This window comes from Perna viridis, chromosome 6 (assembly GCF_037379345.1).
Source record: "Perna viridis isolate PV_CMFRI_1.1 ecotype Kerala chromosome 6, ASM3737934v1, whole genome shotgun sequence".
Taxonomy (NCBI): domain Eukaryota; kingdom Metazoa; phylum Mollusca; class Bivalvia; order Mytilida; family Mytilidae; genus Perna; species Perna viridis.
In genome coordinates, this window is record NC_142450.1 from 34915393 (window position 1) to 34931677 (window position 16285).

Below are 16285 nucleotides of genomic sequence, written 5' to 3' on the forward strand. Positions count from 1 at the left end.
TTTTGCAGGTACTATTTTTCTCCCTTCCAGTCAACAGTGAAAATACTAAATATTGGTAACTGGAAAATTTACACATGATTTAACATGTTTACAGCAACACAAATCTTATATCATAGAAGATTTTAAAGACATTCCGCTGTTTGAGAAGTAGAAACTAATTAATCTAGCATCTTTTTGTATAATAAAACAATATAAAAACATAGGGCAGACACCTGATCGTCTAACCTCTAGGATATGAAATTCTCACATAGACAGTTTAACTAACCTAAGCAGTATGTCCTCTCACAGGTATTATCACTGCGTATGTACAGAATCTCTGCATCACCACATTTCATTACTGGTACATTATAACTCCAGGAACAAGGGGAATAGTCTGATGCACTACAAGCTCGCAGATATGATATTTCTCTATCAACTGTAGGGAGGCTTCCTGTAAATTGATAAAACACAATGGAACTAATGTTAACATTATATAACTCTTACAACCAGAAAATGATGTCTGATTGGTTGGCGGAATTAAAAGGCTACAAAAAAATGAAAGCATTAATTTCAGGATCACACAGGACTCTAGAATATGCAGTTGTCAGACAAGAATGGTCAAATATACCCTCAAAAATCATACTCAAAATTCATGACCCTTGGAAGTAATCAGAAGCATTACTGACCCAATCTAGATGTCAACTGATAAGTAATAACTCCAGAAAAGTAAAAAGATTTGCTAGTATCAAAGCCATTTAGGTAGTCATTATAACTTACCTTTCATCCAAAAAGGATCAGATGTCCCACATTGTCCTGGACCTACAGGAGTTGTGGCTAGTTTATAGTCCCCTTCTATGCCATACCAACCCTTATGTCTATATGTATGACAATTGTCTGAGCTATAGGGATCATAATAATCTGCATGTGTCGAGTTGTCATATGGTATCACAGTATAGTTATCACACGGGTCTACTGCCAGCTCTACAATAGCAAGTTTATTTGCAGTTGTTAAAGTTTAAAATTGTGATAATAGTAACCTCATGACATTGTAAAATGTTAACTCTAATACAACATTTTAGGTCAACTCAAGATCATTTCAAAAGAAGAGCAAAATGATGAGCTGCATTTCTTTACCATGATGGAAAAAGTTCACATCCTTCCATTCAACTAAAACAGGTGATCTTCATCAACAGTTAATTTAACATGGTATGTTCATAACAGGAATACCAAAATAATATGGACAGAGCATCAGTGGCATCCTATATATGTAGACAGATTGAAACACGAATGGGCAAAAATCATTCTGTTGGATGACTGATGGAACTTTCAATGCAGGTGTAGAGTGATTGTTTTTTGAAAGTCTTGCATAATTCCTATTGGTCAAGACATTACCCATAACAACAATTATAGCAGTGAATCACCAACAAGTAATTATCCAAGTACAATTAGTTCCACCCTTCACAGGCAAAGCCTCAAACACTTTTTCCTAATAATTACTGAAAACAGGCAGTTGTATAGACAGGCTTGACAGTATGTGCCAAATTTTGTCAAAATTGAATGAAGAATGTCGGTTACAGTGTTCACATAGAAATGGCAGTCATGTTTGATATTTAATCAACTTATGGCAACCAACACAAGTTTTGAAAAATATATATCACTGATGTTATTTGCAAAATTTGTATTTGATCTGCTCATTCAGATTTTTTCTAAAAACGTACACAATGACATACATCAAAAGTTGACTGAACATCCATGTGAGATAAAAAAAAAAAACAAAGACAAAATCTAAAATACAAATACAAGATAACCAACCATCATGAAAGAAAGTCATAATTTTGTTATGAATGTCCTGTAATAAGTTCTTAATTTTGCAAAATACAAATATAGACAGTTTATATCTATCTAGTCAATACAACTGAACAAAAACCTTACCCATACAATAACGTCCACACTCGTTGATATCAGGAGTGAGGTATGCCACGTTAGTGTCATTACATTTCATAACGTAGACATCCCAGCTGTGTTCACATTCAGATGTATTAGTGTTCATACATGCCTGCATCACATTCATTTCTCCATATAAACTTGGGTAGGTACCTTAAAACAGTAAAATATATTCAAAGTTTAATTGCTTTAAAATAAATCATTACTTGTACAAATATTTTCTAATTTATTTTTCTTTCAGATGTACATACTGTAAAATTTATTTGCAAGATGAACTGTGTAATAGCAATGTTCTACCTTAAGCTTGACACAGAGTGAATATGGGTAGTTGTGTGAATCAGATAAAATGTTCTAAAATCAAATTAATTACAACAGTAAAGCTGTTCATTGTATATGAATTTAAGACAGTTTGTTTTAGCACCATTTGTTATAGCACCTTCACAAGTAGATCCTACAATTACCATTGAACACATCATGTACTTCTGATACAAAAACTTATAACATGTTTTGCAATGTGCAGCTTGATACAACTATAGAGGTTGAACCCTGAATAGTCGAGGCAAGTATGAACACATTATTCATGCTTGATACAGCTCTGAATTTGATTGCAATTAAATATTTAGAGAGTGTAACAAGACCACAAGTGGTCCCTTTTTGGACTCCATTTTTATAAATGGACCTAGTCACAAGCCACAAGATCAATCTTAGTCTTCCTTTGGGGGTATGGCACTTTGTGGAAAATTTCAGAGATACATTTATTTGTAGTCAAGTAATAATCTGGACATCATGAAAATGCTTGTTTCTGGCCCCTAATTCCTAAACCTTTCAAGTCAAACCCTTGAAAATCAATTCCTGCCTTTCTTTTTGTGATATATACCATCTTGATCTATACACCTACACTCAAGTTATTGTCCAGAAACAAAATGTCTACGGCCCACAACTTGATAACATTATATAACTGCATTTTTAACTTGTGGTTGTAAAAAAACAGACATATAAATATATATCAACCCATGACATGTTTACTCACCATTGAACCAGATTGGATACCATGATCCACAATCTCCTGGTTCAACTGACTCTGTCAGAAAATTTTCACCATTACTGAATCTATACCATCCTTGTCTAGAAACAGTGTCAGAATTATAGTAGTCATGGTTACCATCACAGTAGAACCAATCATCATACTGACGTGTGTACTTAGAAGATCTCTCAAAACTACTGGGTATTTTTCTATAGTCGCTATACATGTAATCACTGTATCTATAATCATAGCATGGAGCGTCCCAAGTCTGGGTCCAAACTGGTTCCTTGGGTTCTGAGAATGTAATAGAAAAATTATCAGAAAACCCTTTTAGCACCCCTTGTCTTATTCCACAACAAACATTTGATGAGAAATCAACTACAGCAGTGCCTTTTCATTTAATCACCCATTTTAAAACTGCTAACCCCCTTAATTACCACCAGTCCACATTTTAGGTTTTCTTTACATTGAAATTCCTTGTACCTAATGCCTTCCTCCCAAAAACTCTGATTTAAGCATGGCAGTTTACTGTAGCATTATATATTTGTTATATATTATATATCAGTTCTCCTTTGCTTCATCTTTGCATATCTACGTCCAAATTAGTATGCAGTATAACATGGTATTTCTATATAACATGTCAATATAAAAATAGTTACTATTAAAAACTTTGTATTCTCTTTAAAAAAATGCTGTGCCCTGATTAAAACAAAATATTTAAAGCGCCTGAATATTATCATCTGATTACAACAGTACGTACCAAGACAATATCTACCACACATTCCTCTTTGTTTCAAGTAGAAGATGTCAAAACCTCCACACTTCATTACAGGAACACTCCAGTTATACTGACAAGGATTTGAACCGGATACTTCACAGGCAAACATATAGTCTATTGTATTCTCCTTGGTTGGGAAGTTTCCTGCAAACAAAGGTTTGAACAAGTTCTGAATTTGTTATCTACAATTAATTCATTTACAGTTAAAAACAAATGAAAAATTATCTTTTCCAATGTAATTAAATATGCATGCAACTATATACTAAAATAATAGAGGAGTTCTTACTTTGTGAGGTATTTTCCCAAATTTCACAGCTGAGTTTTCTACAAATTCCATTAGAGAAAGCTTCTTCAGCAAAAATCTTGACATATATCATTTCTTTAATTCTCTTTGATGATAAAATTTAGTTTTCAACATGCTCTTTAAGGCTTGCATGCTGAAAACCTTAATTTTACCATCTCCAGTCAAGACATAGTTTGATTTGAAATATCAAGACCTATTCCTTCACTCTTATGAGGCTGACATAATAGCAGATCTTATCCAAAAACAACATCATTTAGCTAGATCCTTTAATCCCAGTTTCCTCTATTTAAAGATGACATATTTTTGTTAAACAATCCTAGCTTTGGGGATTTTATACATCCCATCTACCCAAAAAACTTGAGATAAAGGATACTACAGACACTGTGAATTCAGTCTCATATCTTGACCTACACTTAGAGATCCATGGTAAAGGAAAACTATTGGCCAAATTACATGACAAATGTGATGACTTTAAATTCCATATTGTCAACTTCCCTTTCATCAGTGGCAACATCACTTCAGCAACTGCCTATTGAGTTTTTGTATCACAACTCATACGTTATACAAAGGCTTGCCTTAACTACTCATACTTTTTGTACCATGCTAGACTTGTTACATTTAGGCTGCCAGAACATGTTTATGTTGCTACAAGATTAAAGTTGTCACTACAGAAGTTTTATGGTTGTTATCACGACCTCGTGGATTGTTGCAGTGTGTATCTGAAAACCTTACCTAGAGTAATATAGGTTGTTTTATCTTTTTATTTTTAATACACTTCTATCAATTTATATTTCTATATTGTAGTAGATGCTCCTTATACACATATACTATGTTCCTGAGATTATTTATAAACCCACCTAAAGAGCAAAAATCTGACTGACAAGACTAATGTATTGATTGCAATATTTTCAGAAAGATTCTGATCCTTGAAACCAATTGCAACAGGAAATTTATCGAAATTTTTGTACTGATATCTTCTATCCGTCATGTGGTTACATACCTTTCATCCAGATAGGATTGTAGTAGCCACAATGGTTTGGACCCAGTGGTTTGTTTTGTGGTTTATAATCTCCTTCAAACTTATACCATCCATCATTTAACCAATCACAGCTGTACATGTACATGTAGTCTGTCACATTATCAGCATGTCGACTCTCATCATAGTCAATAATGGTGAAGTTAGAACAAGGATCTATGTCTTGTTCTAAAAAAAAAAAAAAAACAGTAGCATTAGTAGTATTTTTTTTCTCTGTAATGTACAGAGAAAGGAGTAAAACACTAAAAATGTAACTGCAGAAAAAATGTCATTGAACTTTCAATCGTTTGTAAAGAATTTTTATAATGATATATGTGTCCATTAATTTATGTTTCATCCTCATACGCAAAGCTTTTAAAACTGCAAACCTAAGTCAGCGGTATGAAGGACTGACAGTTATTACGGGAGTGTTCTAGCTTATTAAAGGTAATAATGACCTATAAAGGAAATTAATTATTTCTTGGCATTTACAGAATTCATACCTATACAATATCTGCCGCAATCATATTCTCGTGGTACTGGTTTTAAATGAGCCACATTAAAATCTCCACAATTCATAACTGAAACATTCCAGCTGTGATAACAGTCAGAATCATTGACCACCATACAGGCTGTCAAGTTAGATAACTCTCCATACTGGGTAGGATAAATACCATCTGAAAAAATTAATGTAGTTTTTGTTGAAAATAAAGCTCATTATTGAAAAAATACTTCAAACGTCATTTTAGCAATGACATTCTTTTAAAAGATAAGTCATATCATGACATTACATTTGTCTTTCTTGAGACCTTTTATTCCAAGGATTAATGATGACTTTCTAGAACTGAAAAGACTGTGAGCACAGTTCCCTAAAAGAAAACCTCTGCTCTCAAATTTTATTGTCTATATTGTCAAAATATAAACAAAATTATCAAACTGGAAGTCGAATACCACTTATGGCATACCTAACTAAAGCTTCTGTTAAAATATCAACTGTTTGTGATGAATTCCTGATAATTCCCCCATCTGCTTGTGGCTTATACTAAAATTTGACCGTGTATACTATACAAGTTAGCTGGGTCCTACTTTTCTAACCCGCAGTCAATAAATAAAAATTGTTTATATCAGTCTAAAATGATAATGTTCTTTTTTCCTTACCATCAAGCCATATTGGTGATGTTGTTCCACATTGTCCAGATTTTACCGGACGTGTGGGAATATCTTCTCCGCCATTAAATCTGTACCAATATTCATAGTAAATGTCATGATTATCTATATGGTTCTGATTATCACAGTATTGTCTGTCTCCATCCTGTCTGGTATAGTTAACACTCCTCTCAAACTGGCTCGATACTACTTGGTGATTGTGACAAGGTACATCCCATGGAATATCACCAGGCTCTGTAATACAGAAAATAAAACTACATCACCATTTTGTCTGTTGTAGTTAATGCTCAAACTGCTTATTATTGACATGAAAAGTTAAATCCTTAAATTAATTGAATGGATTTTGGCTCAGTGGTCAACTTCAGATCCTCTATGATTTGGTTATTTTATCGACTTCTTGGGCGACTAGAAATTTTTTATATCACATCATGTGATAATGTGATATAAAGAAGTAATATAAAAAAAATTGGCCATTGTGATTGGTTGTTGTGTGATTGTGTGGCATTGCCTATAAAATCTGATTGATCAAATGCAATGTTGTTCTCCAGGAACGATTGGAGTGTCATAGACAGACGATTGATAGGACTCCTGCCATGACAGATGATCAATAAGACTCCTGCCATGACAGACAATCATTAGGACTCCTGCTATGACAGATGACCAATAGGACTCCCGCCATGATAGACGATCGATAGGACTCCTGCCATGACAGATGCCCAATTATTCCAATAGAATCTTAGACTTAAGTTATCACTACAGAAAGTTTATGGTTGTCATGAACTCGTGAATCGTTACCGTGTATCCATCTGCACCATGAGAACTGATTTGTTTAACATGTCATAGTTTTCCTTTCCTATTTTGTCTACCCCAGACTTGACTTGTTATGAGCAACTCGGCGGGTGTTTATAGAAAAGCAGAGAATGCTTTCCCTACCAGTGCATCTGGTCCATGCTCCCAGTTTTTAGTGGAGTCCAAGTTGCTCTTTTAATTTTGTATCTTTGTACTTTGTACCTGCAAAGGTTTGTTGTGAGGATGTTGAAATTGAATAACTTGCGTTGATAATTTAGGATATTCAACTTTTACTGGTACTTGATATGAAACCTATAAATTCATTATTAACACTTCGATGATTCATATCAAATATAATTTTACTAAAACAATGAAATAAATATAACATATTAGTTGAATCTGCAGTTAAGGTAAATGATTGATTCTCACTTCCGAAAAGGTATTTACCTAGACAGTATCGCCCACAGTTGCCTGATGATTGTAGATAATAAATGCTGTAGTCTCCACATTTCATTGTTGGTATATCCCAGGTATAGTAACAATGTGTATAAGAATACATGTCACTAGATTCACAGGCCTTTACATACTTTAGTTCTCCATCTACTGAGGGGAGGGTGTCTGGAATAAAAAGAGGAACAATTATGGCCAGGTAGAGAATCAATAAATATTACAATACATAAGAGTCTAATTCACAGGCTTTTAATACTTCAACAGGGAAATAAGTGTTTCATATTCTGTCAATTTACAATTATAATGTCTTTCAATAAGACAATTGTACTATATGAATGAAAGTCAATTTATTAACATTTTTTTGTACCAACTTTGTGAAACACTCGTTGGTACCAATAATGTGCCAAACATCTGCCATCAGCAATACAATGTTACTTTAAACTTTGATGCAGTGTTATCTAACATAAATCTTGACACCTACACTTGTAGTTAAGTAGCAATCCATCTAAGAATCATGCAAAATGTGATTCATGGTTAGAAAGCCTACATATTTTTATTTTTGATATTTTGTTTTGAATTTTATAGTTAACAGAAATTAATATGTGGCTTTTCATATACTCCATGCTCTTGGGAGATAAAAATTATAGAGAACATACTGAAGAATTCAAAATTAAAGGAGATAACTCTGTAAATGACGCTAAAATACAAGAGAAACTATTGGATTTTCAATGTGGATTATCTCTGAAGAGCAGACAGATTGGAATGTATGATAATACATTTCATCATATAGATCCACAAAACAACTTAATATCAAAAATAAAAATGTAAAACTTTTTAGATGAATCACATATTACAGAATTCGCATGATTCTTACAAAGACTGCTACTTAAGAACAAAATTATTGGGTTTAATATGGCTTGGCTTCAGTGAGTGAAGTTACAAGCATTGTCTTCCTTGGCATACCCCCAACTGTACAGGAAGTTGATATCAGAAAACATGCCAAAAAGTTAACAACATATGCCCTTCTACAAATTTTAAAGCCAAACACCTAATTTGAAATTGATCCATCCATTGGGAGCTAAGATCATTACAACAAAATTTTGAAGAACAGACAAGGTAATTCCAATATAGCACCTGCATACTGAATGGGGGTATGAGAATACATAGGTGGGTAATACAAAGCATGGTATCAGTCTGTTGTTTAAAATATGACTCAGTCACATCAAAAGGCATAATGAGACATGAGTATGTATACACTTATAAAAAACTCCATTGCTGACTGTTTACTCCAGGTTTAACATCAAGGTTGTAAAGAAGAGTTATAACAACCTCCTTGGTGAGGATATAAATACAAAATAGTATCCATATCTTACCATTAATCCAGACAGTACTGTATGACCCACATGTTCCTGTACCAGTAGGAGAAGTAGCCAGACTGTAGTTTCCTTCAAATTTATACCATCCAGGACTAAAATTGGTAGATTCACAGTGGTGTGATGTTATAGTATGAGCGTAATCTGAATGACGAGATTTGTCGTACTCTATTGAAGTGTAGTTATTACATGGGTCTGCCTGTGGCTCTAAAATTTAATAAGACCCTTTGCAGTTAGAAGAGTTGCCAGATGCTATATGATTAAGCCATTACTTTGTATTGATATAATACCAGTATAATTTAACTATTTGCATTACAAAAACAAAAGCAAACTAAGGAATGTTAAATATAGGTTATTTTTAGTACCCTTAGTTTAACACAAAGCCCATAACTAGTTCTTTCTTACGATGGTATTGAACTGCAGAAATATTATATAATGCATTTTTAAATGAAAATAGAAAAGTTGAAAAGTAAGCTTTTTACATAAAAGTCATTTAATAAAGCATAGAAACCAAAAGTTACTTAAGTTCTAAAGTAGTTACCATGGAAACTTACCAGTGCAATAACGTCCACATCCACTGAAGTAGGAATTCAAATAAAAAGCATTGTATCCATGGCAATTCATTACATATATATCCCAAGATTGTTCACAGTTAGAATCATTCCCCACCTTACAGGCTTTCATCACAGCTGTCTCTCCATACTCAGTGGGATAGGTACCTAAAGAGAAACAAAATAAAGTTAGAATCATTCCCCCCCTTCAGGTTTTCATCACAATTGTCTCTCCATACTCAGTGGGGTAGGTTCCTACAGAGACACAAAATAAAGTTAGAATCATTTCCCACCTTACTGGCTTTCATTACAGCTGTCTCTCCATACTCAATGTGATAGGTCATACAGAGACACAAAATAAAGTTAGAATCATTCCCAACATTATAGGCTTTCATCAAAGCTGTCTCTCCATACTTAGAGGGATAGGTACCTACAGAGAAACAAAATAAACCCCAAACAAAATTATGCCCAACTCTTTAGCGTTCCATGATGTTCGTGTTACTTACATATATTTAAGAAAAATATTACCTGTAATGCAAGATTTTTCAAAGATTATTTGATGCAATTCAAAAATTATTCAAAAGAACAAAACGTCAAATCTTACCTTGAGCCCATATAGGATACCATGACCCACACTGTCCTTGATCTGGGGTTGAGGTCAGGAGATTTTCATGGCTGCCAAATCTGTACCATTGTGTCATGTCAATTTCAACCATGTAACCATTGTAATTATAGTAACCATCACATTTGCCATTATCCCCTTGCTGTAACCTATTATTGACCAATCGGTTGATGTTACTATTTAAAGTGGAGTATGACCAACATGGTGTGGTCCAGGATCTTTCCCAAGTTGTATTCAAAGCCTCTGTAATAATAAAACCAAAACTGTCTCTTTAAAAAAAATTTGGGGTGCTGTCGTCATCTGACCAATAGCCAGAAACAAAATTTTAATTCAGTCATCAGACATTGTGCCCTATTTTGTTAAGTATATGAATTGAGTAATATTAATAATGGTAATAATAACCTATACAGTTGAACCTCTATGTGGCACTCGGAAGAGTCAAAATCTCAGATAACTCGAACTAGTTTCAAAGTCCAGCAAAACTCCTCTTTCTTTAATACAATTTTACCTTGGATGACTCAAACTCTTGGAAAACTCCAGGTTTTTAATCAGTATCCTTGATAGGACTTTGAGGTTAATTAATCCTGACCTCTTGACAAATAAGACAAATAATTAGTCAGCAAACTGATTGCTTTATTAAAAACCATGATTGAAGTATCTTTCTACAATGATTAGCGTGGCTTTTGAAATTATTTGTTGACACTCTTTGATTTGTGTATTTAATTAATCAAAAATAGCGTGTGTAGTGAAAAGAAACCAATTTTATTAATCACATATCAAAATTCACACTATCGGTGATATTGGAGATTTTGGTAAAAATAAAAAGAAGATTACAGATGAATTGTAATGGTATCTGAACATTTAATTAAACATCAAACAGTTGATAATAAGTGTATTTCAATGACTACATTCATTTCGCTAGTGAACCTGAAATTTAATCAAAGTAATGTAAAGTATATGGTTTGGTGATACTCCTTATTGTGAGTCATACAAAATATGAACTATGTAGAAAAAATAGCAAGGATTTTTTCCTAAAACACTTGGTGCATTCAGTACTTAAAACATGATATACAACACACAAAATATCTTCCGATACAGAATGCAAGCCATCACGAAGTACCCTATAAAATGAAGTATGAGTACATGTGGAATGCAAGCCACCACGAAGTACCCTATAAAGTGAAGTATGAGTACATGTGGAGCGCAAGCCACCACAAAGTACCCAATAAAGTGAAATATGAGTACATGTGGAACGCAAGCCATCATGGAGTACCCTATAAAGTGAAGTATGAGTACATGTGGAGCGCAAGCCACCACGAAGTACCCTATAAAGTGCAGTATGAGTACATGTGGAACACAAGCCACCACGAAGTACCCTATAAAGTGAAGTATGAGTACTTGTGGAATGCAAGCCACCACATAGTACCCTATAAAGTGAAGTATGAGTACATGTGGAACACAAGCCACCACGAAGTACCCTATAAAGTGAAGTATGAGTACATGTACAAACATAACAAATGATGCAGAAACAATCATTGACCAAACTATTTCCAGGTTATGCTCGACCTCAGATGACTCGAACCTTGAATAACTGAAGCATTTTTGCTTGGTCCCTTTAATTTCAACTTAATGAGGTATCTGCAACTCATCCCCTGAGGTTTACAATGAATTATGTTATAGGCACCCCTTACCTTGACAATATCTGCCGCACACCCCTGAGGTTTAAAATGCACTATGTCAAAGGCACCCCTTTCCTTGACAATATCTGCCACACATCACCTGAGGTTTAAGATGCATTATGTTAAAAGCACCCCTTACCTAGACAATATCTGCCACTCATTCCCTGAGGTTTACAATGCATTATGTTATAGGCACCCCTTACCTTGACAATATCTGCCACACATCCCCTGAGGTTTAAGATGCATTATGTTAAAGGCACCCCTTATCTAGACAATATCTGCCACTCATTCCCTGAGGTTTACAATGCATTATGTTATAGGCACCCCTTACCTTGACAATATCTGCCACACATCCCCTGAGGTTTAAGATGCATGATGTTAAAGGAGCCACATTTCTTTACAGGAACAGTCCAGCTGTAAGAACAGGGGTTTGAGCTTCCACCCTGACAGGCTTTCATGTATGTTATCTCTTGGTCTATGCCTGGTAAATGACCTGCAAACAATAAAATAAGAAGATATAATATTAGTAGAAATATAAAAAGTGTCCAAGTCCATACAGATATTTAGGTCAAAGGCCAATGTGCTGTAAGACCTTATAGATACATAGAACATACACATTTTTTTGCAGAATTTGTAAATAAACTCAAAATCATCAGAAATAGATTGATTTTTACTTAAAAAAAATGGCATACAATTAAAAAATAATGTTGCATAAAAGACAATTTTAAAATATTTTAATTATTAATATTGATAGTATTGATTGCAAAAGTATAAAATATGCTTAAATATATTTTAATCTTGAATTAAAATCCTATTCAATTCCACGCTTTGTTACACCTATCTGATACCAAATTCTCATGTTTAGATTCAGTAAACCAGTTTATACTTAGTGAGATTCTAAAGACCATATGGCTAACAGTAATGCAGTACAGGTCATTTTGAAACAGTAATCAAGGGAACCAAGGTTTTAGCAGAAATCAGAAGAATGTAATCCAGGGACAAACACCAGACATGAAATATATACATATGTTCCTGACTATACAAGTACCAGCCAAATACCTATACAGTATAAGAGTTCATATCATACCTCAGTATATAAACATCAATACAAAATTTTCTACAGTAAAATTGCTATTTTTCTCCTTTTTCATTGTTCGTCTATTGAGCAGTCCATAGTTTTCAGACTATTGACCGGCAATGTCAACTGCTTTCGTGGATTTTTCGTTCCGTCACCAGATTGGACTAAAGTTCTATGTTTATTCGGAACACTGACTTCACCCTCTCTTAATGAAAACCCCGAAATTATCTTGCACTTTAACACAGATGAAGTTGAATGTTTGCTAGACAATATTCAAATGTGTACATTGTTGCTGTTCTTTATCTTACAGACACCATGTAATTGATGTTGAAGGCTGCAAATTCAAATTCCTATGAATTACTGGTGAAAAGGTCAATGAGACAACATTCAGATCAAAATATTGCCAAAAGATGCATGGTTTTCTGGGTTTTAAACATTTTGAGGTGATGAGGGGAAAATATCAGTGACATTCAAATTGAAAATATTGTAAAAAACGTTTTTCTGGGTTATCATTTTGAGATGATCATTCAACTATGAACAATGGAGGGACATGGAGTAAACGTATTACAAGTCTAATGTTTTCGGTATAATAAAATACTTAAAGACTGGGTATTCAGGAAATAGGAAGTTTATATTTATATAAATATATCAAATCACACTTCTTCTATAAATAACCTAAAGGTTACATAAAAACAACCAACAATGATACCAAAATGATTTAATGATTTTAGTACCCTCACCACTGGACAAAATTTTAGGCTGAATGATACTACTACACAAAAATCCGGAAAACTGGTTGTTATACAGAATAATGGAAGGACAGACTGATGACCAAGAGTGAAACTATATGCCCTGACCACTTCATGGCAAGGGCATAAAAAAGAAACCAAACTCTCTAAACCTTAACAACACTCCAAGAATTAAAAAAAATTACAACCTTGTAATATATTTTTGAATCCGCTTCTGACTATGAGGCTACATCAAAACAACCAGAAGGGAATTTTAAGCTGAATGATAACAGTACACAAAAAAACTTGGATTGAAAGAGTGCAAGTCTTGAGTTTTACCAAAAGGTTCACACATTCTTTTAAACAGTTGAATCTTTAAGCATTGATTTATCTTCTGTTACTGTAAACATATCAATATTTTTAGCAATGATTTCAGGTATTCTTCATAACCCATAATAGTTGGTCACAAACCTTTCATCCAGATAGGTTCAGATGTACCACACTGTCCATTTCCTACAGGTGTCATGGCTGGTTGGTAATCTCCCTCAAATCTGTACCATCCATCAGAGTAGGAATACGATTCACAGCCATACCCACCCATGTAATTATAGAAGTCCATGTGTCGGGTGTGGTCATATTCTATCAGGGTATAGTTATCACATGGATCCTCTGCTGGTTCTAAAAATGCAGCAAGTAAATTAACAATTATAGCAATAAAATTTGGAAAAAAATTACTTATACATGTCTCTTTCCTTTATGGTCCTACAGACCACTAATTATAAAACTGTTTATAGAGGACAAGTCCACATACAAGTAATCAATAAGAATTTGACCTCTGACCTAAGAAGCAGCCAGAGCCTGATTTTAGTTTGACAGGAACTGTTACTGTTTCACAGAGTAAGGATCTTTACTAGTGTCATATTTTTTTAACAAAAACAAAATAGTTATCAGTTTACAACTCACATCTTAAAGGTTTGTAAATTTATGAAGAAAAATAAATTCTAGTTGATGTAAAACTGTAAAAGGCATAATTATTCATAAAAATATCAGTATATTCAACTTTGTCATCTTACAGATTAGATCTGCATCATATTACTATAGTATTTTTTTCTATATGAGAATAGAATATGAGTTCTAATTAACACAGATGTTATATAATTTGTTTCAGAAAGAGTGTTATGTGGAATATCAAACTCTCTCATTAGAATTATCAAGATATTCAACATAATGTATTTACTATCAAATTCCTATGTAGAAATTATTCCAAGGGTGATATAGGAAAATCATAACTGGAGAAATGTTGAATACTGCCATAAATATCAATGCTGAAAATAGAAGAAATGATGTGTCCACAGGACATAGATGCCCCAGCCATCACTAAAAATTCAAGGAATATCAACAGGAGGTAGATGCGGCAATGAGCTCACCCACAACACAATTAATCATACTGAAGCTTTAGAACAAATCTGAGAACTTTGAAAGTTTTTGCAAAACTGAACCTAATAGCTTACATATTGAACAATGATGCACACCAAATCCTCAACCATTCACAGGAAAGGTTTCTCAGTTTTATGGGATGAAAATTTTTGAAATCCTTATATACAGCAACAAAAAAACTTACAGCAAACAAAAACTTGATGTATCCATCACTGAGCTTAAAAAGTTTACCAACTCTACAACCCATTAAGCTGAAGCAATAAACCAAATCCAAATCATTTCCACGAAGAGCTGCCAATTTTCATGCAACAAAAGTTATGGGGAAAAACTGACAAGTCAGGGATATAAAAAAACCCATTACAGTTATTTTTGGAAATGAAAAACTAACCAGTTCAAAGCATTGTATTTATACATCAATAAACAGAAAAACATGAACCCAAATATTTCTGAATTTACTGTCCACTTTTTCTAAGAATACTCACTAGTACAATATTTGCCACAGGGTTCATAATAATCTAAGAATCTGAGTTGAGCCACATTATAATCCCCACAATTCATTACAGGCACTGACCAGGTTTCATTACAGTTAGTATCATTTCCAACCATACAGGCTGTCAAGTTATACTTCTCTGCATACTCAGTGGGGTACTGACCTGGAATAGTTAAATATATCCATTATTATAGTAACTACATGCACTCCATCAAGATGCCACCCACAATACTATTTAATACTCAATATCCAGGCATTTTTGTTCCAATGATGTAAGAATGTTACCTTCAATATATTAGAAATAATGAATAGCTTTGCCAAGAGCAGCATAGTACAACTGCAGCATATTGAACTCTGTTCATTTGGGGAAAGTGTCAATACAAATTAAGTTTTGACACACAGAAACATAGTGACTTACAGTTCATTATGGACACAAAAACTGGTTTGGACAAAATACTGCACAAAATGTGAACTTCAATTAAGGAGGTAGACCAAGGGTAAGAAACATAACTCTTGAAATCAGCGATATATTTGTATAATATTCAATTTCACCAAGGCCTGTCAAGCTTTCATGTGAAAAAGAATGAAATCTGTCCATGTTACTTTGATGCTTACAGGAGACTGATATAAAATGCTGAATACAAACATTCCAATGATTTGAAAGAGTTGTGTCCCTTACCATAGATCTACATCCTTAAGTTGAAAGAAATTCTGCTTTATGGGTGTTCATCAAAGTCCTTTGCTTTCAATCCCTATAATTTTGAAAACTGTAAGAAATATCTGAAATCTCACCGAAAAAACACAGGCAGGGATTTTCATAAGGAATCTAATGACCAATATTAAAAATTTTCAAAATCAGACCAAAAACAAAAAACTT

The 16285-nt window shown here is 33.7% G+C and overlaps 1 protein-coding gene across 1 annotated transcript in view; it reads right to left on the reverse strand.

The window, feature by feature from the left end:
- The window catches only part of LOC148614705 (uncharacterized), a 128834-nt gene that overhangs the window by 73270 nt on the left and 39279 nt on the right, over nucleotides 1–16285 (reverse strand). The window contains exons 27-41 of the mRNA XM_088588972.1: nucleotides 15401–15571; nucleotides 13953–14159; nucleotides 12007–12168; nucleotides 9979–10239; nucleotides 9378–9542; nucleotides 8824–9030; nucleotides 7448–7618; nucleotides 6203–6445; nucleotides 5548–5721; nucleotides 5030–5233; nucleotides 3708–3869; nucleotides 2954–3241; nucleotides 1912–2076; nucleotides 757–960; nucleotides 266–430 (exon numbers count right to left, since the gene is read on the reverse strand). Coding sequence (XP_088445098.1) covers nucleotides 266–430; nucleotides 757–960; nucleotides 1912–2076; nucleotides 2954–3241; nucleotides 3708–3869; nucleotides 5030–5233; nucleotides 5548–5721; nucleotides 6203–6445; nucleotides 7448–7618; nucleotides 8824–9030; nucleotides 9378–9542; nucleotides 9979–10239; nucleotides 12007–12168; nucleotides 13953–14159; nucleotides 15401–15571 — 2949 coding nt within the window. The remainder of the gene's footprint in view (nucleotides 1–265; nucleotides 431–756; nucleotides 961–1911; nucleotides 2077–2953; nucleotides 3242–3707; nucleotides 3870–5029; nucleotides 5234–5547; nucleotides 5722–6202; nucleotides 6446–7447; nucleotides 7619–8823; nucleotides 9031–9377; nucleotides 9543–9978; nucleotides 10240–12006; nucleotides 12169–13952; nucleotides 14160–15400; nucleotides 15572–16285) is intronic.